At 40.9% G+C, this 27,215-nt stretch overlaps 1 protein-coding gene across 1 annotated transcript in view; it reads left to right on the forward strand.

Annotated features, from left to right (window-relative positions):
• col4a1 (collagen, type IV, alpha 1) overlaps window positions 1-26,737 on the forward strand; it is a 38,186-nt gene extending 11,449 nt beyond the window's left edge. The window contains exons 2-52 of the mRNA XM_034575059.1: window positions 6,411-6,464; window positions 8,714-8,803; window positions 9,148-9,192; window positions 9,314-9,358; window positions 9,533-9,595; window positions 9,696-9,749; window positions 10,028-10,054; window positions 10,160-10,234; window positions 10,343-10,405; window positions 10,579-10,614; window positions 10,719-10,757; window positions 10,897-10,989; window positions 11,117-11,152; window positions 11,262-11,321; window positions 11,824-11,859; window positions 11,967-12,011; window positions 12,123-12,155; window positions 13,175-13,235; window positions 13,362-13,397; window positions 13,487-13,633; window positions 13,752-13,835; window positions 14,048-14,131; window positions 14,293-14,363; window positions 14,505-14,696; window positions 14,999-15,167; window positions 15,316-15,408; window positions 15,635-15,739; window positions 15,876-15,973; window positions 16,200-16,350; window positions 16,461-16,574; window positions 16,708-16,875; window positions 17,602-17,691; window positions 17,788-17,940; window positions 18,835-18,933; window positions 19,099-19,188; window positions 19,343-19,482; window positions 20,292-20,418; window positions 20,534-20,614; window positions 21,209-21,307; window positions 21,728-21,778; window positions 21,864-22,049; window positions 22,208-22,341; window positions 22,471-22,543; window positions 22,658-22,729; window positions 23,050-23,178; window positions 23,305-23,403; window positions 23,485-23,697; window positions 23,832-24,009; window positions 24,188-24,302; window positions 24,687-24,859; window positions 25,080-26,737. Coding sequence (XP_034430950.1) covers window positions 6,411-6,464; window positions 8,714-8,803; window positions 9,148-9,192; window positions 9,314-9,358; window positions 9,533-9,595; window positions 9,696-9,749; window positions 10,028-10,054; window positions 10,160-10,234; window positions 10,343-10,405; window positions 10,579-10,614; window positions 10,719-10,757; window positions 10,897-10,989; window positions 11,117-11,152; window positions 11,262-11,321; window positions 11,824-11,859; window positions 11,967-12,011; window positions 12,123-12,155; window positions 13,175-13,235; window positions 13,362-13,397; window positions 13,487-13,633; window positions 13,752-13,835; window positions 14,048-14,131; window positions 14,293-14,363; window positions 14,505-14,696; window positions 14,999-15,167; window positions 15,316-15,408; window positions 15,635-15,739; window positions 15,876-15,973; window positions 16,200-16,350; window positions 16,461-16,574; window positions 16,708-16,875; window positions 17,602-17,691; window positions 17,788-17,940; window positions 18,835-18,933; window positions 19,099-19,188; window positions 19,343-19,482; window positions 20,292-20,418; window positions 20,534-20,614; window positions 21,209-21,307; window positions 21,728-21,778; window positions 21,864-22,049; window positions 22,208-22,341; window positions 22,471-22,543; window positions 22,658-22,729; window positions 23,050-23,178; window positions 23,305-23,403; window positions 23,485-23,697; window positions 23,832-24,009; window positions 24,188-24,302; window positions 24,687-24,859; window positions 25,080-25,161 — 4,851 coding nt within the window. The 3' untranslated portion in view covers window positions 25,162-26,737. The remainder of the gene's footprint in view (window positions 1-6,410; window positions 6,465-8,713; window positions 8,804-9,147; window positions 9,193-9,313; window positions 9,359-9,532; window positions 9,596-9,695; window positions 9,750-10,027; window positions 10,055-10,159; window positions 10,235-10,342; window positions 10,406-10,578; window positions 10,615-10,718; window positions 10,758-10,896; window positions 10,990-11,116; window positions 11,153-11,261; window positions 11,322-11,823; window positions 11,860-11,966; window positions 12,012-12,122; window positions 12,156-13,174; window positions 13,236-13,361; window positions 13,398-13,486; window positions 13,634-13,751; window positions 13,836-14,047; window positions 14,132-14,292; window positions 14,364-14,504; window positions 14,697-14,998; window positions 15,168-15,315; window positions 15,409-15,634; window positions 15,740-15,875; window positions 15,974-16,199; window positions 16,351-16,460; window positions 16,575-16,707; window positions 16,876-17,601; window positions 17,692-17,787; window positions 17,941-18,834; window positions 18,934-19,098; window positions 19,189-19,342; window positions 19,483-20,291; window positions 20,419-20,533; window positions 20,615-21,208; window positions 21,308-21,727; window positions 21,779-21,863; window positions 22,050-22,207; window positions 22,342-22,470; window positions 22,544-22,657; window positions 22,730-23,049; window positions 23,179-23,304; window positions 23,404-23,484; window positions 23,698-23,831; window positions 24,010-24,187; window positions 24,303-24,686; window positions 24,860-25,079) is intronic.
• Window positions 26,738-27,215: the final 478 nt, after the last annotated feature.

Genomic DNA, 27,215 nt, shown 5'->3' on the forward strand with positions numbered 1-27,215 from the left:
TATTGTGTACAGGGATCATGACTCAGACTCTCAGACAGTTGTGAGCTTTTGTCCAACGAGAAATCCAGGCAGCAGATTTACCAATTATCTTCACAGCTTTGTGGCTCACTATAAAACAATGTGCTGGCACTTGTTGGTGTGAAAGCCTGACTTCTGGAAAGCAGAGTCAGTTTCCTTTTCCATTTAGGGGCAGAAAGAAAAACTAAAATGTTTTTTAGATTTTTGGCTTTATTAAACAATAACAGGAAACGGGATCAGAGAGTAGGGGGAGACATGCAGTAAATTAACATAAAAGTAACGTTTAACTTCTGATTTGTATTGTGATGGTGAAAGAACAAAACAGAAACAGAAACTCTTCCAGTGTCAGTTTGCACATGTTAGTATCATTGGGAAAATAATTTATAACCTATTCGTTAACCACACTGATGAACTTCAGATGTACTGATGAGAAGAAGCAATAATTTAACCATTCTTGATTAAAATGTTTAAAAACGACTCGACTTATGACATATATTTTAGCAGCTTGTGTACTGACATTAGCCAAAATGTTTCCAACAATCATCAAACCCAAAGGAATCTCAGATTTTATTCAAGTTAATAGAATGTTTTATTTTAGTTGCCTTTTTACTGCGTCACACTCTCCTTTGACAAAGGAATAACACACTGTTGGCCAGTTAGCCAGTCGGCTGTTTTTTCTGTTAGCATTGGTCACTTGATACATTAAATTATCTGTGAATATGATTTGTGCCTCAGTCGCGTTGGGTAGACTTCCATCCCATGATCCCACACTGCTTCGTCAAACTAGGTCATTTCTTATTGTTTTAATTGGGAGACTACAAACAACTAAATGTTGGCATTTCACTCAGTAAAATCCATTATCAATGTGGAAGGAAGGAACCTGCTCCACTTCCCCACCGCTGAAAAGATAAAACTGGGAGAAAACTCTCCAACAAAATCCTTTTCTCTGGCGACATAGACTTTCACACTATTTTGTCAGAAAACCTTGTGCTTTGTTTTCTGATGTCAGCAAATGTTCCTCTGCTCTGATTCCCGATAAGAGGAGTCACAACTTTGACTCATGACTGTAGTTACAGATGTACAGAAGCCCTGAGAGACGAATTAAAGTGGGGGATTATTTTTTCTTCTTCTTGCTCTTGCTCTTGTTCTTGTTCTTTTTCTTCTTGTTGTTGTTCTTCTTCTCTTCTCCTCCTCAGGATAATTTCACTGTCACCTGACTTCCTAAAGCCTTCCTGACAGAACGCCTCACGTTGTTTGTTTGTTTTCCAATAAGGACACAATCCAGTTAGTACAGAAAAAAACAGCATTCTTGCAATTCCACAGCTTGATCCCATGATTCTTCTTTTTTGTGATAGCCGTTGTGTTGTCTTAATGCTTTTATTGGCTATTATTCAACTGTGTGTATGGACTATGAATATACATGTGCAAAAAAATGCGGAGAGGGATGTGAATGAACAAATCCTCCCACACTCACCACGGGGATTTATGAGATACTGGTTCAGCAGCGGTGGGAGGTTATGGCAGGAATGTGATGTCGTTCTGAGAAAACGTCTGTAGATGACATTGAGCAGATGTTTGTGTGATCTTCATTTTTCCTTAACACAGAATGAAAACACAGTGAAACACCCACAGCTGTACGTAAATGTGGAGCACTGCAGCGATGGGGACATTTCTGCCCCCGTGTGGTAGCAATCAGTACTGCTGTAATGCTATTAATGAAACCTGTGGTCCAAATGTGTGCATGTGTGTTTCACGCAAGGGAAAACAGTTGAGGATTTTGAGGAGACACTGAAGTACCCTTGTCATGTTTAGAGATTGGCTGGAACACATGAGGAGTGGATTTGCCCACTTTGCCAAGAAGAACAGATGCAGTGAGTCATGCAGCCACAGAAAGCTGAAGGACAAACTGAGACTTTATTCTGCAGGCTGCAAAGAAAGAGACCCCCCTGTTGGTTTGGGAAAAAACAGTTCCCTTGACAAAAGCTAACAAATTGTGCAAATTACTCTTTTCTCCTTTCCCCTCAATTGTTTAGCCTTTGTGCAAAATGTAGTTAAGATGCCTCACGTCTGTAACAGGATGTTTCATGAGAAAAGCGAGGTCAGGAATGCAGTCTGATTCTGCATGGTTACAGATATGGGGCTGAATTGATTGGTTGTAGAAAAGTTATTTAGCACGAAGGCCTGAGTGATATGTCATTAGCTGATCAGAACCCAGATAGCGGACCAACACTGAATCAGCATTGAATCAATGTTAATGCATCAACCAGATTATCACTGAAGCAATGTTGAAATTTAAGGTTAATTTTATATCAGGTTTGCACCCAGAAATAACATTATTAAAAAGAATGTTATATTATATTCTTGTTAAATAATGTATATACTATTATAACATGAATAACGTTTCAGTAAAGCTCCAGAAAAGCTACTAAATGGACCTGGTCAATCTCCATGGTTGAACTTTCCACACTTTGAAGCGCATCATTTAAAGCTAGGGTTGGTAATCCTGGAAAAACTAGCAAGAGCAGGCTACACTTTGAAAATATGCAGCCAGTACATCTTAACCCCTCCCATCAGCACTGCCCCCAAAAACATGTATGTGCACTGCCTCACAACTTTTCCGTGACTCACTCCCTAACTTCTGGCTATCATGGGCAGGGTGCGTGCAGGCAGGCAGGTCAGATAGTGACAGACAGGTACGCCAACCAATCATTTAATTCGGTCTGAATGGCTATCCGGATGTGAAGAGGATTTCAACCTATAAGACAAAAAGTGTTTCAGAAACAATTTACCAATCCTACCTTTAGGCCAACATGAACGAGGAATCCTTGTAAAGCAAAGTGTATCTGCTTTATATATGGCTCATATGTGGATCCAGTTATGTAACAGCTCTGTACACTCAGCCTGGGTTTACATTAAAAGTGTAAAAAGATCTCTTGCTCTGCGTCGAGCTCTGTAATCCCGAGAGCAAACATTACTCATCACTTCCTCTCTCCTGAGCTCATCTCACAGCCGGACTCACGTATTCAACTACGTCAGACATGTCAAGCAAGTGTTGTTTAAACATGGGGCCTTTTGGGATGAGGCTTCAACTGACGTAACCCTAGAAACCTCGGCCACAGCACACAGTGCTCAGATACTGTATCAGTCTATGAAGGCCTGCGAACGTGCCTCTGTGTGCCACGGCCTTTTTTTGTTTCTTAGCCCACTCCCGCCTCTGTAAACAACTACAAACACACTGTACACACAAGCATGATAAGGCACTTTTTTTGCACAGCGCCCAGTGGATTTAATGCATTGCGTCATCTTGGCTTTTCACAGATTGGTGAAATCCAGACCTGCCATCCAGGCTTATAAACACACATCCGGAGACACGTAAGGCCACAGAGGTTTACTGGCTCTGGTTCAGTTTCTTCATAGCTCAGTGACTCACCAGCCACTGTATATTCACAGTGGACGCACACACTCATCACGGCAGAGCCTCTGCTCCGTCTGTTTGCTCTGCGGACGATCACACTGTTTGGGCTGAGTAACATCATCTTCATCTATTTATTTTCTCACAGTCTGGATCCAGAAAAATCCCACTTGTGCCCAGCCTGTATACTGCGCTGGTAACCAACCACAGAGTAGAATACTCCACTACAAGTATAGATGAATAGTTTAAAACATTACCTGCATAAAATCTCAAAGATTTCAGAATATACTTTTTGGGCAGTTTAATAACAATGCATCATATACTAATAAGGTAAATATATTTTTTAGGTAAAGTATCGATCAGTAAAGTCACTTGTGTACGAAGCCGTTTGTTAAGGATAAACTGAATCAAGTTTTTCTCTCCTGATACAGATTCCATGAGGCCTTTATAGACTGTATAGCTTGTGGTATAGGAAGATAGTGTTGTCCCTCATCAAGCTATATACCTGAGGATCTGTATGATAAGCTCCTCTTAAGATGCCTCTGTCCTGCAAAGAGCCCAGATACCAAATCGGGCAGTCATCCGCTTCATGGCTTCAAGACTCATTAGCAAGACGCTCTTTTTGTGCAGATGACAGTTGGGTCTTTGTTCCATCGCTCCCATCTGGTGTTTGGGTTTGTGACGGTGCGTAACGGACGTAAAAGGAGAAACAAACGGGCGACATCAAAGCAGTGCTACTTTGATCTATCTGCAGATTGCGGCGCTGTGTTTGTAGATCCAGCGGCAGACACCACAGGGTATAGTGGCGTGTCATCACTAGCGCACACAGCGTCGTTTCGTCTCATTTTGAGGCTGCATGGCCACCGGCATGAAGGAATGTCTGCTCTGTCCAGTTGTGTCTTAAACAGCAGACAAAAAGAAAAAAAAACAAGAATTAGACGGACACAGAGCGACAGGTGAATGAGGGAACACTTCACCGAGAGTAGCTGGGATTTACTTTAGTGGTGATGACAATATGCAATGGTCCCTCATTGCATTGACGTGCCTTAACTCCCTTAGTGAATTGGTAAAAAGAAATCGCAACAATCCAGCACCAGGAGCTCTCCTCTCTGTGAGCCTGCAGGTTCGTTATAATAAAACACACATGTGCTTAATCGTCGGAATCCATACTCCTCCTCTGCTGTTTGTCTTGCGACACTAATCTGATCTGAAGCAGGTGTTCCTCAAGTTTTCCTAAGAAAACAATTAAGGAAACCAGAGGTGCAGATGTGAGATGGAGTGATGTGTGAGCGAGCAGGAATGGGAAATGACATAGTGCGTCAGGCCACATGTGCGTAATTCAGTGCAAATAGAGGAGAACAAGTGCGGTGGGACAGGTCGTGGGCAGCTGGGGCCCCAGATCCTGAGTGAAGTGCGTTTCCCGTGGTTTCCCATGGTCTTAGGTCCACATATTGATTCAGTTATCAGGTATGTTGCAGAGGATTGTGTCTAACAAGGAAAACATGGGATGTGTTTGGAGGGGATAATAAGTTATAGAACATAGATTGACTTATATGAGATGTAAGGTTTAAAAGGTTTGGCAGGGATCAAGATGAATTGTAACGGGGCCATTTACTGTGAGATCGTGAGAGAAGGCCAGAGAGAAATATTTGTCGTCGGCGGAGCTCTGCATTCTCTGCCCAAGTCCAAAGAGTCCTTCCAAAGCCCTGACAGCATCTTGGCTGGACGCAGTGCACGTGAGTTGAGCAACAGCTGGAGGATGGAGGGGAGAAGGAGGAGAGGAGCCCTGAAAGAAAGAGCCAAGGCAATTGAGGCCAGTTCCCAGGCTCCAGCCCCTGGAGACCCCAGAGGAGAGGAAACAGGCGGAGGGGTAGAAGGGGAGCTAAAAGGGCCAAAGCAGCTGTGGTGATGTTCTTCTGTCTGAAAATCCTGCTTCAAAGTTAATCAGAGGTCCCTTGATATGGTTTAATAGTAACTTGATCACAGGATATAAAGACCTTCTTTGTTTCCAACAGTATCATCAGTGAAATTAAAGCTACATAGTTAATATAGTGATATTAGCAATGGATAAAATGATATAAGTGCATGTGAACATGGTTCATGTAGTGGAACCAAAGATGATTATCACGCAAATCTGCATTTCTCTTTACTTCTAATTTGTTTTTAAGCTTCTTCCATCAGCATCATTTTCAGACATAGCTGATATCGTTTTTTGGCAAATTAAACCTGCTACGTTGGCAACAAGTGGTGATGCAGTGACATCTAGCGATTAAATTATATATTGCAACCAGTGGAATAATGTGCTTACCTCACATTCCTCACCCAAGCAAACGGAGAAACTGAGAGATGAAATGTGAGAGGCCCTCTCTAGAGCCAGTGTTTGGTTTGTCTGTTCTGGGCCACTGTAGAAACATGGTGGTGCAACATACAGGACTTATTATATTCCATATTTGCCAATTGAACCCCCTAAATGCTAATGTGACTGTTGTGTCTACAGCTTGTTTCCGCTGGCACCAAGTGGCCAAAAAAAGAAGTTAATGCAGGTATAAGGTGCAGCTGAGGCGGAGAACTCACGAATCATCCTTTGACATTTCAATGTCTCTGGTTTAAAAATGATCATCTGTGGCACAGATCAGTGTAAGACTTGCACGACACAGTCAGGCTTGCACGAAAACACTGCAGGAGTCCGTCATGCTGAGATTTACAGTGTCAGTGGAATATCTCTGAACCATCTGACAGGCCAAGACCCTAACATGCTATAAAAGAATGACAGGATTGCAGCACATTATTTCACATCTGCTGGATGACACCCAGTGACCCTCACAAGGTGTCTGTTATAGGGTCCAGCTGGTACACAGTATTTTCATTTGTGCCTTTCTCTCCATGTTTATTATCTCTCTTTCCAAACACACTGATGCTCTTTCTCTTTTCTTCGTGCAAGTGATGGATCATTTATTTTTATGTCTCTCCTCTTCCTCAGGGTTGTGGGACATCATGTGGGAAATGTGACTGCAGCGGCGTGAAAGGAGCAAAGGTGAGATTTATTTTTCCTGATTTAATTTCCCTTTCAACTTTTATTTTTTTTATAATAGCCCAATAGTTCAGTAGGTTTATTCACTGATTCTAAGTGCAGGCTTTGTAGGCTCACATGAGGCTGAAGCAGCTGTCACGATGCTCGCTATGTTGGGACTAATGGGGTTTTTGGAGCTGGGTCCGGACGAGGCTCAGTCACAGAACAGGGACCGGGACGAGAACAAAGATCAGTCTGAATTAGAGCATGTCCGCAAACACAGCTGGGCTGACGGCTCCGTTCCCATCAGATAGAGGGAAACTCTCAGATAAAGATGAAAAAGTGGGGGATACACAAACCACAAACTGGCTGCGAGCCCTCGGGCTGTCAGCACTCCACCATGACTTTTAATCACTGACCTGGAACACTGAAAGTTCGTGTCGGACAAAGATAATTTTTAATATAAGTTAATTTTTTTCCCCCTAAGGACAACAACGGTAGCAGTTGTGGTATAAACACCAAACCATATCTACATTGTTCTTTTGTGTGTTGTCTGAATAGCCACAACCTGATATAACTTGTTCCTCTGTGTCAGGACGTCGGTTGTTGTCCCAAAACCATTAAAAATACACCGGCGTGCCACATTACACTGGGTATCATGTTCCTTTATTACAATGAACACGGGCACTGTAGTTTACTGTGAGTCAGTCCTACGCTCACTGTCTTACTGCCAGTGAATCAAATCCACAGAGGAAAATAGTCCCACATGAATTCACTATTTACTCCTGTTTGAGACAAAATACTGTGCTTTTTATAAAATTCAACTTTATATCTGTGACCCATTTTGAAAGAATGTGGCTTCAGCAGGAATGAATGGGGCTAGTGCCAAGTGCCACATAGAGGGTAGATATTTCATTATTGTCAAGTATTTAGAGACTCGAATGACATTGTTGGTTTTAGTCTTTTAATGGAATTTGTTGATAAATTATATTTTATTTGATAAAACGCATAAAAACCCCTCTCACTCTTAAGTAGAGGTTCCCAACCTGGACATCAGGGCTGCTCATAGACTGCAAATAAAGATTCATGATATGACATCTCCCCGAAAGTGAAGCCCCAGCGTCTTGATCGCCCCCTGGTGGCTGACTGTAGTATGGGTCATAAACCTGCCTTCTCCTCCTACTGTTATTGGATGGGACTAAACTAAAAAGTCAAAGTACACATAAAACACATTTTTCTCAAAGATGGTTTCTGTCAATTTAGTTTATCACACTGATGTAAGTTCACATCTTTATTTCAACAGTAAGTTTCATGAATCATGATTGCTTGAGCGCATGTATCGACAGGACCTCGCTACTGCGCAGACTCTGACTCCAAATGCCCAAGATGGCATAGGGTTATCCCTTTGTATCCAGGATATTTTGGCTTCATTTATGGATAGTGGGAGGAAGTGTAGACACATCATTCATCTTTATCTGTAGTCTAAGGGACGACCACTAGGAGTAAATTATTATCAGAACAGGAACCAGAAAAGACCAGAAAGTATCTCAGGCTCACAGAATAATGTTTGGTTTCAACTGGTTCCAAAGCAGCTTCTCCCCAAACTCCCCTGAGAGTTTTATGTCTTATGATGTCACTTCCTGGAGTTTCACAACATGGGGTTGCCGCGGTAACCCCGGGACAATTCCCATGGTAAAAAAACACATCATATTTTCTCCACTAAGAGAAATCAGATGTGTTGTGATCATAGACCTTAAATAAATCCAGAACGACTCATGGAGAGCTTGTGAAGCAATGCCTCCATCTAGTGGCAGATAGTGGAAATATAATCATTTCATTCTGGTTTAGTTTAAGGTCACCTTGAAGGTCACAGTGGGAGATTTGTTTTCACCAGTATCTGTGTTTATTGTTTTCAAATCATTAAAGTAAACTGCATTGAACACTAGAGATATACAAGCCTTTATTAAGAATCAAAATATAGTGATGTCCATTTTAAAATAAGAAATATTTATGTCGAAACATTACGTTTTTTATTACATATTTACAGGAATTAAGTGACATTTTGTAAGTTATTGGGTAAAAGATTTCAAACCCGTTGAAATGCATCATTTTCAAAATCATTTATTGACCTTAAAAATAATTTAATAATAATTAATAAAATGTCTTGAAATCTATTTTGAGAACTATTTTAACATTGTTGGATTAAAAAGTTCCTTCTAATATAAACAAGTATGGTATTTTGTATCATTAATCTAACAATCTGTGTGTCATAGGGTGAGCGGGGATTTCCTGGTCTTCAAGGTAACATGGGATTTCCTGGGATGCAGGGCCCTGAGGGGCCTCCAGGAGCAATGGGTCCCGCGGTCAGTACACACTCATACACTCACACATTAAAATGAATAACCTGAAATGACTTCGGGTGGATCTGATATTTGTCCCATGATGCAGACATGTGACATAGTCGACTGATTTTATTTGCCCTAACATAAACAGGGTAGACACACACACAGACACACACACGTGACTGCAGCTGGGTTTAATAAACTTTAAAGACACAAAAAGAAAGTTTGGTGAATTGTTCAAGTACTATTGAATCTGCATTTTGTTTCCATTATTTGTAATTTCTAAGACAATTAACTGTCCCGATGTCTTGTTTTTATCATTTCTGTGGATTGTGATGATCATGGGGTCATCTGTCTCTTCTTAGGGAGGTATGGGTGAACCAGGGGCTTCTGGAATGAAAGGAGTGAGGGTAAGTATCATGAGTTAGGATATGATGTGAATTTAATCATATGCACTATTTTTATATTGCTCATGTTTAGGTTGTTGTATTATCTGGAGACAGTGATGTTGATAGGCTTTTGACGTTACAGGGTCCTCCTGGTCTGCACGGTTTCCCAGGAAACCCAGGACTACCAGTAAGTTACTTTAACCCCCCTCCCGCCCTGTTACCTATCATCCAATCAACATCTAAACAGTAACACCCTCAAAATAACACAATTTAGGTCATTTTATGTGGCTCAGATAATCAGGAAGCTGCAGAGATTCTGTCAATAAGTAGCTGCTGATTATTTGTTCTCTCCGACTCTCAGGGCATCAATGGAAACGATGGCCCACCAGGTTCATCAGGTATCCCAGGATGCAATGGGACTAAAGTAAGCCATTTTTAAAAAGGTTTTAAAATCAGATTTGCTTCCCCAGGTTGTGTGTCCATTGCTGATGTTAAACCCTTCTGACTGTGTGTGTGTGTTTCAGGGAGAAAGAGGACTGGATGGCACCTCTGGTTTTCCTGGTCTTCAAGGACCTCCGGTAAACAAGCTCAGCTCACATGACAACCACCTCAATAACCAGCTCACATTCAGTTACTGATACACCAAGAAAGACTGCTTTGTTTTAACAGCCACTGGGAATATTTTTGTACATTTGAAAAAAGTTGGTTTGTATTAAACATAAAAACTGTTAGATTGGAATTTAATTTCTACATGAGCTAGAAATAACTTAACTGATCAGTAACTTGCAATAGAAATATTAATCCTACCAGTATATGCAACATTTATTCATCTCTTTCCTTCGTCCCCGCTCCTCAGGGCATCCCAGGATTTCCTGGAATAAAGGTCAGTCGTTTTGTCTTACTATGTAAATTTGTTTGTCTTACAATACAAGTATGAACCAATCTTCCAATGTGATGAGACATCTGTTCTTTATTTTGCCTCTGACAGGGTGATGCTGGTGGTGTGATCGGGATTGTTCCCGTGAAAGGAGACAAAGGATTCCCTGGCACACCTGGATTACCTGTACGTTGTGTGTTTGTGTGCATGCATGAGTCTGTCCGCTCTTGTGTTTTTGTGTTTAAACAGAGACGATGTAATTCGAGGTTCTTTCCAAACGTCTTTCTCTTGCAGGGATCGATCGGACCTTCTGGACCCACCGGACCTCCAGGACCTCGCGGCTACCAAGGACCCAAAGTAAGTTTCTCCCACAGTGATGAGCAGTTTATCATCCTACACAGTCTGTGTTGACTTTCTATGAGTCAAAGCATCTGGAAATACTGGAAAAAAATGTACACTTAAAAGAATCTCTGTAGATAGTAACATTTTATGACAGTTTGTTTGACTGATTGGATATCTGTGTTTCACAGGGTGAGCTAGGCCCCCCAGGCCCTGCTGGAGAGAAGGTATGAGTCATCCTACATACAATAAATTTTAAATTCATAAAACAATGTCTTGAGCATCCAACTCAAACGACATTGTAACAGTTTCTTTTTTAACTTCCCTGCAGGGTGACAAACTGGCTTTTGTGAGTGAAAAAGGAGAAAAGGTGCGAATTTTAGTTTTCATACACTCCGTGCACAAAAAAAGTTCTATCTTTCTTATAATAAGAGAAGAAAAACTTCATTAAGAAAAGGTCTTGTGGTCTCCTCTTAATTCTGTTGTTTATTGTTGCCGTCTCTCTGCAGGGTGAACAAGGATTTCGGGGCCCCCCCGGTCCCCCAGGACCTCCATCAGAGGGAGTGGAAGGACACACCACAGTCTACGTACCTGGACATACGGTACTCTCTCAGCTCTTTATCAAAGAAATAAAGAGAAAATTTACAAACCAATCACCAAATATCAGTTTATAAAGATATTAATATTGTGTGTTATTCCCTGAATGTGTTTGTGTTTTTATTCCTGCAGGGAGATAGAGGACTTCAAGGAGATAAAGGAGAGAAAGTTAGTATTTTGCACTTAAACTGTTGAGGTGTCTGATGTTACTGTGAACACAGTCTCTTTCTTATCTTTAATCGCTCTACTTCTTCAAAACGCTTGATATCTTTTGCAGGGCATCTGCACACCTCATCTCAATGGTATTAAAGGTGAACCTGGACCACCTGGACCCAGAGTAAGTGACAAAAATATGTACGTGTGGAAAAGGTTCTATACAATATAATAGTTTGATAAATAAAGATGAAAGTTCAGTGTTAGTCATCAGTGATTTTATGGAGATTGATTAAAGAAGGGAAAGTAACTTTTTCTTTTAATTGTGTGTCATTGCAAACTTGTGTCACCTGATTTTGAATATATACCCATTTTTTGGCTAACACTGATCCACACCAAAACTCTGATTACTCCAGCAATAAATTAAAATAAAAAATGTTTTTGCACATCTTATATTCATATTTTATTTCAGTCATATTCCTACCTTTACCGTTGCAAACAACTACTGCAATTTTGCACACTTGTCTCTTATTTATAGTTTGTCATCTCTTCTGTCTTTGCTATTGGCAATGCCCTTGACATGCTGCTGAAACACAAACATTTTCTCAATTTGGGATCAATAAAGTGCGTCTATCTATGTATCTACTACAACATTAATCAATGTGAGTCTGTTTCTGTGACTTTAGGGTAAACCTGGAAAAGATGGAGATTATGGGACAAAGGTAAATAAAATAACTTATTGTATTATCCATCTACTCTACTGTCCAATTGTTGTTTTCTTTATTATTATACATTTTTAAAAGCTAAAGTGCTACATATATTCACACAGGGAGATAAAGGATTTCCAGGAGGTCCCGGATACGTTGGTTCCCAGGTAAAATTATTTGTATTTCTTTTAACTCTACACATATTTAAATTTAATTAAATATTAGTATGTGTAGAGTTAAAAAATAAAAAGTAAAAATGTTCTCCCTTTTTTTTTCAGGGTGAAAAAGGAGAACGAGGACCACCAGGTTTTGTAAGTGATCTCACTCCTTCCTCTTTTCTGAAAACGCAACTGTAACTGGTTACAAAGAGGATCAGGTCTAAAAACTACCAGCAGATGTCAGCACATATTCATTTAGTTACAACTGATTTACTGACTATTGTGTAACATCTTCTACAGACAGAGAAAACAACATTAATTCACATCACTTGAGTGACAACTTGAGGAGGATTTTCTCTCACAGTAAAATTCCCTACATCAGCATATAAATTACACATGATGGGTTCAGATTTTCTCTTGACCAATTATATCTAATTGGATATTAATGGGCAAAATTATTGATCAAATTAACATAAGAAAACGATTCTGACCATTCTGTTAACTCTTTCTATTCTTAGACGTAATCTCATGCCAGAGAAAAAGCAGAGGTTTGGCACAATAAGCTATTTTAAATAGAAGTAGGTAATTACCTGGAAGGGATCATTTTACAAAAGAAATGCTACTGTAGTGAATGTGGGCTCCAGAATTAAAGAAGCTTGAGCTACAACGGAGACTTTCACCAATCAGTTACAACATTTAAACTCCTGTTTGTCAGTACGCTACATGGTGACGTAATGTTTGCACATGGTTAATAATGCAACACATTCATACAATGAGTGTGATCAGAGACAAAACAGATTTACAGTCCAGTGTTAATTTACTTCTGGATTTCTTGGCCTCTGCTTTTCAATTTTTTTTTACCATTTTGTCAAAATGTCTCTCACAAGCCGCCTAACGTAAAGGCAGCACAGTTCTAACTTGTTTCCCTTAAAATGGACAATGGCAAAACCTATTCTATAGTCACTGAGGTACATGATGTTATCCCAGAGAGTTATATTAATTAAATATAATATATAATATAATTTGCACCAGTACAAAAGTAACGGTAACATTATGTGGAGAACAGTTATGCAGTCAACTGATCTGAGTTCAGGTAGATCAGTGAAGTGAGATTTAAATATCTTTAAACAAAAATGGACATGAATCCTTAATCTATATAATTATCCTTTTAGGGTCACGGTTCCCCTGGCCCTCCTGGTCCGCATGGTCTCCCTGGGTTACAAGGAGAAAAAGGTAAAATGAGGTCTCAGTAAGCCTTCATATGTTCAAACTATATGTGGACTTATATGCATTAACACCATCCTTGGATCCCACAATAACGCTGTTTCCTTCACCTTTGGCTTTCCTCTTAATCTACAGGTTTCCCTGGGCCTCAGGGAGAAGTAGGTCAACCAGGTAAAATAGCACAGTCTACTCAATGTAATACACATGACACATGCTAATCTGAATAACACACTAACGCTGGCTCTCTTCTTGTACCTTAGGCCGACACAGTGAAGGGCCTCGAGGAGAGAGGGGTCAGAAGGGAGACGTGGGTGAGAAAGGAGAGAGGGGTATAGAGGGAGAGTCTCTGGTTGGTCCTCCAGGACAACCAGGTATCGATGGCCCCCCTGGACCACCCGGACTCCCACGTATGTCTCATCGTACCACAAGCATTTGAATATTTGAAACCACGGTGATGCCTCCATTAAATGTAGACTTATTTTATGTGTTTGTGTGTTGTGTCTGTGCTATGACATGGACGAACAGTTAATTCGAGTAAATGTGACATCACGAGAGGTAATCTTGGCCCAGCTGGACCTCCGGGGTTACAAGGGGAAGTTGGACAAAAAGGTAAGAAAAAACACTATTGCTGCTGATTAACAAAACTGATTATGGACACTTTGACAACAGGTTTGTTTGGTGTAGACTTCTGGACTTTTTAGTTTATCCTGAACCAAAATAACAGATGTGAAAGATGCCACGGACCAGGGTCTTTCAGCGGACCAAAATGTGCAGTCTACTATGACGACACGTGATTAACACATGAGTTTATGTGCCATCAGGTGACCGAGGAGATACCTGTGTTCAGTGTGAGGCTTTCGGCCCACCTGGATTAACTGGTCCCCATGGGCCTAAGGGAGAGCATGGTGAGTGAAACTGATACATTCAGTTGACGTAGCCTAAAAGTCAGGGCACTCAGAATTTGTAGCTTGCCTTTTAAATATGTGAGTGTTTGAAAATGTTCTACAACCACTTCACTTCTGTCTTATTCTTCCTCTTTTTCAATTCATCCATCTTCATCTGGCAGGACCACCCGGTCCAGTTGGAGGCAAAGGAGAAAAGGGTCAGTCAGGCACTCCCGGACAACCTGGACGACCTGTGAGTGAAACAATATCTACGACACTTCACATAACATCCAAGCTGAATGTTTCACAGAAGAAACTTGAGAACGTCAAAGATATCAGAATATTTCGCTGATATTTTTCTTCAGTACATGATACATTCTTTTGACCTGTGCAGGGTACTCTGGGCCATTCTGGGTTGCGGGGACTTCCTGGTGCTGTTGGTGAGCCTGGCGACATTTCCCTAGCTCCTGGTCTGAAGGGAGACAAAGGTCTTCCTGGTTTTGCTGGTTCACAGGGGCAGCCAGGAGTGAATGGACAGTCAGGGAGAGACGGCCTCCCGGGTGTACCTGGCCTCAAAGGAGAACCTGTAAGTTTGTGTTTGTGGTTTAAGTGCGTAATTACTCAGGATATCAGGGCAACATGAGCATCCCTAGTGATAACTGATGACTTTAAAAAGGACCAAGAAAACAAAAAAAACAACAGGTGAATAAACTTTTGGACCTCAACTCTACACCACTTTTTTAACAACTAGCTGTTTTGGTTTTGACATCCACTAATTTCACACACAACTTTTCATAAGAACATTAAGTTAACAACCACCTGGTGAACATACAGGAGATCAAGAGCAAAACTAGATCAGACCTCCCCTTTCTCTAATCTCGCTTTCAGGCGAAAGACGGCCTTAAGGGTGAGCGAGGATTTGATGGGGACCCTGGTCGTATTGGAACCCCAGGAGAAAGAGGTCCTCCTGGTCTTCCAGGCATCGGGCAACATGGAGAGGCTGGAGAGAAAGGCAGTCCAGGGAGACCAGGAATTCCTGGAGCTTCTGGAGGACTAGGTATGTGTGGGATATACACATACTATAAAAATAAAGAGTTAAAGAGAACTCATATTAGACTGTATGTCAACATTGCACATGAAACACACATACTCACACAGCTACTACAAATGGGTTTATTATTAAAGCTCACTTTGCATCCCCCAAGGTGCAAAAGGGGAGCCAGGTGTGGGTGTGAGCTCTCCAGGACCTCAGGGAGTAACTGGACCACGTGGAGAAACTGGCAGATCTGGAGGTCAAGGTGAGCAGCACAATATATTTGTAGTTATACTCCTCTGCATAACATTATTTAAAAATCTGAGGATAAGTCATTGAACTAAATGTTGTCTTTGTTAAGGCAAATATCATTTTAACTGTAATGGAGGAGCAGAGTGTGATTATGAAATCACAAAAAAAACATGCTCAGATATTTGTAACGATTGATGGCAGTTAGTCCTGTTTACTGTTAAACATATTGTTGGTTGCAGGGGACAGAGGTTTGGTGGGAGATGCAGGGTTGCCAGGTTTCCCTGGACAGAAAGGTGAACAAGGACCCTATGGAATAGGTTTTCCAGGGCCATCAGGTCCAAAAGGTTTGTTATTCCATGTTAAACCCATTCATCACTTCATGCATCACAAACATTTCATACACACAGAAAATGTAAACAAACTGATAATGATACAGAATAAGTACATGTAGGAAATGGAAATGTATATCTATGTTTCTAGGAATCAGTGGAATTCCAGGAGCTTCAGGATTACCAGGAGAGCCAGGAAGACCAGGACAGGACGGTTTCAGTGGACAACCTGGTTCACCTGGACAAAAAGTGCGCAGTTATTGTTTTGTTGCATGTTTTTATTCATTAATTGATTACAATTAATCTTGGTCTTTTACCATGGAAAATGTGTTACTTCAGAACAAATACATCAGTCTTACAGTTTTATCGTTGTACAATAACATTAAAATTCAAACACTAAAAGACTAAAATGTCAAAAACAATGTGGCCAGAGATGGTGATGATGCAAGCCAGTAATTGTTTGTACACCTTGCAGGGTGAACCAGGGCGTGGTCTTCCTGGCCCAAAAGGTTTGCAGGGCCTTCCGGGAATTCCTGGTTTCCAGGGAGAGAAGGGTAGCATTGGACCACATGGTATTCCTGGGCAAGAAGGGCAGACGGGACCTCCTGGATCTCAGGGAATCACAGGTACTGTAGGCGACTGTGAAGCCTGGTTCGATATTGTTGGTACTGCAGATTTAAAAGGCTTATCTCCAGTACCAAGCACTATATTATCTTCCTTTGGTCTTTAAAATTAGGTGACATGGGACCCCCAGGGCCTTCTGGACTGGTTGGCTTACCAGGTGAACCAGGAAAAGGCTCAACTGGAGCGCCTGGAACACAGGGACAACCTGGAGGGCCCGGACCACACGGTGAGCACAAACATAAAATCCAAACATTCCAAACAAAATGTCTGTCTTTCAGACTGGGAATATTGATTTTCTTTATCTGACTGTTAGTTTGTGTTGTGCAAATCCCTAAAACATGTTTATATTTCTTGAACAGGTAGCGTAGGTGTAAAGGGAGAGAGAGGCTACCCTGGACCTCCTGGTCTGGACATGCCGGGACTTCAGGGAGAGAAGGGAGCCTCCGGATTCCCAGGACCCTCGGGCTCCAAAGGACTGCCAGGGCGAACGGGCTTGCCAGGCAGGGACGGGCTGTTAGGAAGCCAAGGTAAGACGGACAAACGGCAAACACATACACAAGAAAAGAAGAAAACAAAATCTAAAAACCTTTTCAGTGATTTGCAATCTTAACTGTCAGTGTTTCTTTTTTCTAGTTTTTCTTGTAAATAATTAAATTCCCTAATAAAATCAACATAATTTACATTTCTTGAGCATTCAATTATTAAGTAGTCATTTCATCAATCTAGTGTCAGTTTATGTTTTTTAAACAGGGAAACGGTACTTTTCCCCTGAAATCTTTTCAATGCATTTACTTTGCTGTGCTTGTGATCAGTGGTGAACCATTGTTAATACAACTTTGTAGTTCCTGCACATGTTTCACATTAAAAGCTTTCAAAGTAAGGGTGGTATTATGTCCTTTGACCTGCTTGCAGGCTTTTATTGTGAAACATCTGTGCAGAGAGGGTTTAAGCGTCAGACATTTTAAATAGAACAAAAGTATAGCAAAGTAGAAGTATTGAGAATAATTTATTGAAGAAGAGAAGTTTTATTGTTACTGTCAATTTCCTTTTTTTAATACATACATCACTCTCACCACTAAGTGGCAGTAATATATAATGTTGAGTGTTGAACTCACCATTCAGTTTGACATGAAGAAAAGGAAGAGTTGACTTTTAGGCGAAAAAAACACTCCTGAGGAAGCTGTATTGGTTTTTTCATGTTGGATTATTTTAATTTATGGTAATAAATAACCATGTGTCTTTTTCGTTGTTAGGTTCTAAGGGTGAAATGGGGGTCATTGGGACACCGGGAATACAGGGATTTCCTGGAAAAGCTGGTACACCTGGATCTGCTGGTCTGAGAGGTGAGGAAGACCAAATGTCTAAGTCATGGAGTGTAAGTGATTGTTTTTTTTTTCTCAGATTTATCAGCTGAAATATTTTTTTCTTCTTCATCTCAGGTGATCCTGGTATCACTGGACAAAGAGGTGGTACTGGACAGTCTGGACCTAAAGGAGAAAGGGGAGAGCCAGGTCTTCAGGGACCTCCAGGGAACATGACCGAAGTTGACATGGAGCACATGAAGGGAGAGAAGGGAGACCTCGGAGACTTTGGTACAAAACTAAATACTGGCATTTAGATCTATGCGAGTACATCCATCATAGAGATATATTACAGGCAGGCCAATTAGGGATGAGCGAGTACACCATTATCTGTATCGGTTTCTGTTCAACAAACTAAATTATCTGTATCCGTACTCGGAAGGGGCGGGACTTCAACTGGAAGTTGGTATTTTTATTGTTTATAAGAACACTATTTACAGAACAGCCTTAGAATTGAGCTTCAGATCAATGTTTTTGATCACAAGAGTAAGAGAACTATTCACAACAAGTTTTTTATAAACTTCAGTGAATAAACTTCAGTGAATCAATGAACACAACACAGTATCAAAAAGTATTAAGTAAAATGCAGGTTTTCATAAACATACTCAACTCCACAAGTCTTACTCAACTTTAAAAAAAATACATTTAAACAGTGATATGGGTGTGTGTGTGTGACTGAACACAGGGTTTCTTAATACCTGTCGTAGTTCTTTTTGGGGGGGATGCTGTATTTTTAATTTCTACATAAAATAAAACACAATGTTATTTATGTGGTGTGTGTGAGTGTGAGTGATTGAGAAAGAGAAGCGCTCGCTCCGTGTGCTCTCTGTCCTGCGGGGCTTTGCGTACCGCGACTCGGCCTGTGGAGCCCGTGCATGGCGCAAGGCTCTCTGTCCACTGAGAATATATGATCATAGATAATGATGTTACATAGGTGTAGCTGTGAACTTTTTCATTCATCACGAGTACGGATATTGACAAATTTTACTCTGATTGGTACTCATGCTCGTAAAAGTTCATTATCCAAACCGGATACTTGTTTCAAACCGAGTATTCGGCTCAACCCTGAGGCCAATGGTTCATTCTGTTTATTTATATATTTAAGTAACAACATTTTCCCATCAGGTAACCCTGGCGTCACCGGAGACAAGGGCCACCGTGGCCTGTCTGGAGACTCTGGTATGCCAGGCAAAGATGGAGAGCCTGGATTACCTGGACAACCAGGTGACCTTTGTGACCACATGCAAAAAACTTACATTTTTAACTGTGTCGACTTCATATCTCTTCACCCTACTCATTTGATTTATTTTGATACATTTTTGCTTCATTCTCCCCGAATTGAATTAAGTACAAAAATATGAATCTTTCAATTTCACTGATATGTCTTAGGTAACAAAGGAGACCCTGGTTTTCCTGGAGAGCCTGGCAGCATGGGACAACCTGGACAGAAGGGCAGTGTAGGAGAGATGGGAATACCAGGTAAAACCGAGTTTAATATGAAATATCTCTCATGTGTATTGTACAAAAGCTAAAGTTGACAATTCATTTGTATGAAACATTATGTTGAATGCAAGTTTAATGTAACTCATTATAAATGGCTGCATTTTGTCTGCTTGTGTGTGTGTTTGTGCAGGTGTGTTGGGTCCAAAAGGTACTAAAGGAGACTTTGGCACATCGGGACATCCAGGATTCAGAGGCACTGATGGACTGAAAGGAGACAGGGGAGCAGCTGGTGATCCAGGTATTGGGATCCCGGGACATCCAGGAGAAAAGGTAATACCCCCTGTCTATAAGATAATTATTTAAGTAAAAACGCCAAGAATTTGTACTTATAAACTTTGGGGGATAAGATTTCCAAGCAGCTTTCAGTAAGTAACATCAAACATCCTCAAATATATAAGTTAAATTTCACATCATTACGAAGGGTGTTTTTAAGTTATAGTCTCTTCTGGCTCCTTAAAAGTTCAGTTTGATTCAGTATTTGTCAAACATGTGAATGTACAGACTTCATGTTTATAACTGTTTTGGGAAACCGACACAGAAAAGTCTCCACTACAAGTATCCACTGAAAATTTGATGCAACAGAACATACTGAAAATAGACAGTTATTAGGAGAATGTAAATTTATGCCCAACAGGGACGGAGCAGGAAACGTAATATTTCCCGATTTACTGACTTTGCTCTTTCGACATAGGGCAGGACAATATAGCCCAAAATCCATATCAATAATCATTGTGATCAATGATGCATCATTCAATTTTGAAGTTTACACTTTTAAAAGTTTAAAAAGTTAAAAGGTTAAAGCTCTTCTTCATGAGCAAACATTGACGAACACTTGATAAATTATCAATTATTTCTTACACATCCTCACTGTGCTCGCACAATGCATAAATATCATATTGATATAAATAATAAGCTTTTGTCATATTGAAATTGATGAAAATGATGTTGTGATAGTTGTTGATAGTCTTTTATTATTTATAATTATTTATAAGGCCCTGTGCTATTTCAACATCTACTGCTGACTTGTTCCACTCAACAATCATCAGTCTTTACTTAGCATTCCTCCTATCCCCTCACAGGGTCATTCAGGTCAGCCAGGATTTCCAGGAACACCAGGAGACAAGGGTCAGAAGGGTCCTGAGGGTATGCCCGGCCAACCAGGACTGCAAGGCTCCAAAGGAGAAAATGGAAGCCTCGGGTACCCAGGTCGGATTTCCCTCTGTCACATTCATCCTGTTTGTCTACAAGCAGAGCTATAGATATTATAATCATACGTCATGTGGTTCTCATAGTGGTGTGTGTACGTGTGTGTGTTGTACAGGTCAGCAAGGTAGACCAGGTGAGAAGGGTACCCCTGGGCTCCCTGGGTCAGCAGGAGAGCACGGTCGTGAAGGCCGTCCCGGTACGTATTTAATTAGCTCGTCAGACAACTGCTCACAATTTAGCCACAGCAAAGATTTAATTGATGTGTTCAAGGTTTAATATAACGTGAGCTTCCCAGTGTTAACCTTGAGAGATAAGTTTTTGTTAAATGTCCAGTGTGTAAGATTTAGGTCAAAAGGATCTATTGGCTGACATTAAATATAAAATAATCGTAGTGATGTTTTCACTAGTGTGTTTCATCTAAATTTAGCAATGTGCCCTTTATATTCAAATACTCGATATTTTCATCAGGAGCGGTTTCTATGACAACTCAAGGTTATCACAGGTTCTCTTTCATGTTTGGAAGGGGAGGGTGAGGTGAGGGGTATTCAGCTGCAACATGCAACTTCACCACTAGATGGCCCTAAATTCTACACACTGAACCTTTAAGATAATTCAGTCTGAGAAATTACTAGAAACTAAACTAATCAGTGAGATATGAAGAAATCTCAGAAAGACGCTTAGAATTTAAGTTAAGAGAAACTTTCAAGATCATCTGCAATGTTATGCCTAATGTTGTGCCTGTGTTGGCCCAACACACACTGACAGTTAGTGTGTGAATGTTCTCCTCCAGGTGAAGGCGGCTTGCAGGGACCCCCTGGTGTTCCTGGAGAGAAGGGAGAGCATGGAGTGGATGGCATCCCAGGATCCTCAGGGGAGAGAGGAGAGCCAGGTTAGTGTCAGAGGAAGTAAATTGCATGACTGAATTGTTGATCAGCTGTTAGTGTACTGACTAAATTATATATTTGTATTTCTCATGATGTTCTTTTATTGTTTTTATTATTGTTCTTTTATCTATTTTGTTTTATTGGATTTCTGAGGATGATCTCACGTTTCATCACTTTGCAGTTGTATTTCATTTTGTGAAGGCCCTTTAAAGGTGCGATAGAAACCCTTAAATTAAATCCTCTCAAAGATAAATACATCACACAAATTTTAAGAATTTTATTTATTTTCTGACTGTGTTTTGGAAAAAAATACTGGAGGGAAAAAACCTTTAGAAATTTGTCGAACACTACCCGTAGGCTTAAATATTTGATAGACATCACAAAAAACTGCCTGTAATATATTTAATTTTATTTATCTTCTGCAGGTTTCCCTGGCCGAGGTTTCCCTGGGCCATCTGGAGATTTTGGTGGCAAAGGTAAGAGTCCTGATCCGAATAACTCATCCATCACTGGAGCTTAACAGAGTTTCATTATGTGACCCTCTTCTCTTTCCTTTTCCAGGTGACAAAGGTAGTCCTGGCTTCCCTGGTACTCCAGGTCACCCTGGAGTCCCTGGTATCAAAGGTGATAAGGGACTTTCAGGATCACAGGGACCACATGGTGAGACAGGAGAGAGGGGAGTCCAAGGTATCTCTCTCGAGGGCCCCAAGGGAGTTACGGGAGAGCCAGGAAAACCTGGAGAAGCAGGTAATTGTGGAATACTTGACATGCCAATAAACTGCATTACATAAGAGCCTGCTTCCCAAATATACATAAGTTAGTATCACAAAACATAGCTGCCTTACAATTGCATAAAAATATTTTTTTAAATATCTCCTCATCATCTGAATGTCTTTATCACACAGGATCCCCAGGAGCACCGGGACCCGGTGGTGTGTCAGGCAGAGATGGACAAAAGGGAGATAGAGGAAATCAGGGTCTCCCTGGTTACCAGGGAGAGACAGGAACGAAGGGTGACCCCGGATTTATTGGAAATCCTGTAGGTCACAAGGCGTTTTTTTTACTATACTTATCATTCATGGTGCTTTCTGATGAGAGATAGCTGATACATGCGCAGTAAGATCATCTTTAAAGCTGCAGAGATTGACACATGTTGTGTCTCTTACAGGGACAAGCTGGACTCCCAGGTATCGATGGACAGAAAGGAGAGATGGGACTACATGGTGTCCCAGGGTTCCCAGGTGACTATATACAGTGTGATATAGTGTGTCTGTGTATAACTTACAGTATGTCTGTAAAGGTGTGTGTTAATGGTGATAATTAACAGATAAAACACACTCAATCTTTAACTCTAGGTGTAAAGGGTAACTTCGGGGACATTGGATTCAAAGGAGAGTTTGGAGACAGAGGATTCACTGGAGAAAAAGGTAATTCAGTATGTTTATATTCAAAATGTGTAAACCAACTGATATCAACATGTTGTACTGTATACTTCTCAAACTTTTCTAAATAAATGATTGACTGAATTTTCTTTTTTCTTCATATTTAATTGTTCTAATAAAATGCAGTGACTAGATAAACATAAAACTAACATGATGTAATGTTTTCAATTTCCTGTACACATTTTGTATGCATTAATGTTCATTGGTGTTTGAATTGTTTGAATAGATTGCTGGTGTTTGACCACAAGAGTAAAAGATGTTGGTAAACTTGAAGATAACAAGAGGGTTGATGTTGTATATTTCAGGTAGTGAAGGCCCCCCTGGTACCCCTGGGCCCCACACCTACATTAAAGGAGACATTGGCTTCCCAGGAATTCAAGGTCTTCCAGGACCACAGGGGCCATCTGGGTTCCCTGGACAGAAAGGACTGCAAGGTGACTTTTTGATTTCAAACACGTCCCTTCATATAATCTCCCTGTGATCCAACTGTTTTCTTCTGCTCACCTGTGCTCCACATCCAGTTTTCTAATCGCTTCATCGTGCTCGGTATTTCCTCTCAGGTATGACAGGTATTGCTGGACTGAAAGGCGAAGACGGCCTTCCTGGATACCACGGTCAGGCTGGAGGCAAAGGAGAGCCCGGTCTGTCAGGGCCACAAGGTGAGAGAGGCTCGCATGGATAAAGATGTTGTTTTGTTGTGCTTTAACTTTTACAACTTATTAATTACTCAATATCTTTAGGACCCAGGGGATATCCGGGCCCCCCAGGACCTGACGGCGTTCCAGGTCAAGTGGGTCAACCTGGCCCCTCCTCCATGGAGCATGGGTTTCTGGTAACCCGTCACAGCCAAACAGTGGAGGTGCCATATTGTCCTCAGGGAACATCGCTCATATATGATGGCTACTCCTTGCTCTACGTACAAGGCAATGCACGGTCTCATGGACAGGACTTAGGTAAGAAACATAACATAAAATTACCGGAAAATAAAAAATAAGCACAGATACAAGATTGAAATGATATACCATGCACAAAGGGGGAGTTTTTTTAGGTAATTTATCTTTCTCATGGTGCCATGTTTTTCTTTTAGGTACGGCAGGCAGCTGTTTACGAAAGTTCAGCCCCATGCCCTTCCTGTTCTGTAACATCAACAACGTGTGCAACTTTGCCTCACGTAACGACTACTCCTACTGGCTCACCTCCCCCGAGCCCATGCCCATGAGCATGGCTCCTATCACTGGTGAAGGCATCAAACCCTTCATCAGCAGGTACGTTCATATTTCTGTCCCCACTGCTCTGTGCAAGATTTGTTCAATACCTGTGTGACACTCAACATACTGTACTGTGTGTGTGTGTGTGTGTGTGTGTGTGTGTGTGTGTGTGTGTGTGTGTGTGTGTGTGTGTGTGTGTGTGTGTGTGTGTGTGTGTGTGTGTGTGTGTATACAGGTGTTCTGTGTGTGAGGCTCCAGCCATGGTGATAGCAGTTCACAGTCAGTCCATCATGATCCCTCAGTGCCCTCTTGGCTGGGACTCTCTGTGGATTGGCTACTCCTTTGTCATGGTAAGACTCCCAGGATTAGGTCTGAGTGCAAGTAAACTATTTGCAGTGGTTGGATGTAACAAAGTACTTTTACTTAGTGACTGTACTTAAGTACATGTTTCATGTATCTGTACTTAATTTAAATATATTTATTTTTAGGTACTCTTCACCTTTACTCCACTATGAGCAAATGTCTGATATATATATATGCAAATATACAAGTTCACATTGTTTTTTATATTCGCAAAAGTAGTTTATAACACAAGGGGAATTAATTCAATGATCCAATCAGAGCAGGCAGGAGAGATTTGACCCCGCCTCTTGCAACAGAAACACCTGAAATAAAAATAAAAAAGTCCTTCTCTGATGTTCTGCTGACGTTTTTTATTGTGTGTGTTTGTGTAGCACACCAGCGCCGGTGCTGAGGGTTCAGGTCAGGCTCTGGCCTCTCCAGGTTCCTGTCTGGAGGAGTTCCGCAGCGCTCCGTTCATCGAGTGTCACGGTCGCGGAACCTGCAACTACTACGCCAACTCCTACAGCTTCTGGCTCGCCACCATCGAAGATGATGAGATGTTTACGTAAGGCAGAGACACTTGCACCCAGACATTGTAACCAATAATGTAAAGGTAGAAGCTGATTTTCAATTTCGCATCTACTGCTCGACCAAACAACTTCATTTCTTGGACACCTGCAAAGTTTGAGGTTGATCAGACGAGTTGTTGTCGAGGAAATCGAAATACAAAAAGACAGAGATTCCTCAATTTATAGTTAGAGCACTGATGTTTTTCTCTCTTCCAGGAAACCCGTCCCGACGACACTAAAAGCAGGCAGTCTCAGAACACACATCAGCCGCTGTCAGGTGTGCATGAAGAGGACATAAGCTCCCCCAAGGCCCGAGTCTTCCATCCTGACGTGCGAGTGACACAGCGTACACCGATGTTCCTCAACTTCCTGTTTTGAAAGGATGGTGCTACTTCCCTGCGTGTGTGAGAGGAGAGAGGGATGGAGACGTGGTTTGCAGAAATCCAGAGATCAAACTTTTACAAACCAGAACACAGAGACCTAAGCCGCCTTTTGCTCCATGCAGAAAAAACTAACATGATCACAATGCTTCTTTAAAGAATGGCACCCAGTTTACCACTGCACTGAGTACATGCCCACTAAACTGGTAAATGAGTGTTCATTTGGAAAGGGTTGTTAGTGTAAGTCAGGTGCTATTGAATCGTACTTATCGGCCTTATTCCAGTTTGTTCCTCTTAAAGTTTCCTTCACTACAAGTGCCACAGCTTTCAAAGATATAGCTGCATTCATATTATAGATTTTCACACCTTATTTACTAATGTAAAGGATGGGACTCACCACTGGTTACTGAAGCTCTAAATCACAACGTGTTGCCCCCACAGACACTTCAATCACAATCACCCTGTTGTAAATATGATGCATTCCTCTCTAACATAGTTCAACATACTCTCCTCAGGTTATTATTGAATTACTTTGTGTGCTATTAGCTCCATTTTTATTTATAAGATTTATGAGAATATATCTGAGTGTATCTGAGAGTATCTGACATTTCATTGATCCGAAAAACCGTGCTTCTGACATCCGACAACCGGCGCCTTACTAACTTACAAAACAGCACTGAAATAGCATTAGCAGGTGTGTGTGTGCGTGTGTACGTAAGTGTATAGGCATGAGTGTGTTTGAGCTGCTTGGAAGTGAAGCGTGTGTTTGCATATACAGTAAATTGTTGCAAAAGCAACGAAATAGACCAAAAAAAAGAAAGAAAATTACCTTTTCTCTGTCAGAACATTGTATGTAACAGCTGCGTGTTTAAGAATTTACTCCTCCCACATTTAATGAACCAAATCTTTCTGATCTCCGATCCCAAAGAAATGCACATGTATATATATATATACAGTATACTTACACATAACATGCTATTCTGCTCATGTACTTGACTGTTCCCGTTTGTGAATGACTGTTTCTATCCCTGTTGAATATTATGCAGAAATTATTTTTGATGAGTAGGAAAGGGTTTTCATGTCACGGCTGCACATTCAAGTCAAACTCATACAGATGAGGAGGATTGTATTTATAAGTGTCTCTGCAGGCTGGCGTGTTTTAAAAAGGTCTTAACATAGGTTTGTGTTATGCGAGAACTTAGTTTCTGTGTCCCCCTTTCAGAGCAACTGACAAGATGCAAAGTTTTCTACTTTTACCCTACACTGACCATAACCTGTTTATATTTGTTGTGCTTGTTTGTGATAAAATGCTCCATGAAGTATTAAACACAGTATCAGCATGTTTTGCCGTCATAAAACAAACAGTGGGGATGATCTTCTTATAAAACACAACCAAACACACATCATCAACGTTTTATATTTTCCGGATCTCATACTGTGTATTTCCTGCAATAAAGTGATTTGTAGAATAATTGTATTAATTCATTCGCCAAATGCGTTTTCCCTTTTTTTCCTTTTGCTCCGTGGTTGCCACTAAATTGCTTGTTTTTCAGCAGGATTAGGTGAAAAACTACTGAACAAATTTCCAAGAAACTTGGTTGAAGGATGGGACATGGGCCAAGAAAGAACCCATTGAATTTTTGGGTGAATTCATACAAAAACTTTTTGTGGGGTGATCTTTTTTTACCAATTTCCATGGGCCTAATTCATGGATTAAATGAATTAAATTAAGTGCAATTTGGTGCACACAAAGCTGTTTGCCAAGCAGGTTCTTTTTTCGTCCGTTACTGAGCAGGATTACGCAAAAATTACAGGACGGATTACCAGAAGACTTGGTGGAAGGATGCAGCACGGGTCAGGGAAGAATCCATTAAATCTTGGATTTAGTCTTTCTTTAACAGTACAAGGATGTTTTTCTACATTTCCCTTAATTTCTCAGAGGATATAGTTCATGGATCTTGATAATGAAAAT

The sequence above is a fragment of the Hippoglossus hippoglossus genome, chromosome 21, assembly GCF_009819705.1.
Source record: "Hippoglossus hippoglossus isolate fHipHip1 chromosome 21, fHipHip1.pri, whole genome shotgun sequence".
NCBI lineage: Eukaryota > Metazoa > Chordata > Actinopteri > Pleuronectiformes > Pleuronectidae > Hippoglossus > Hippoglossus hippoglossus.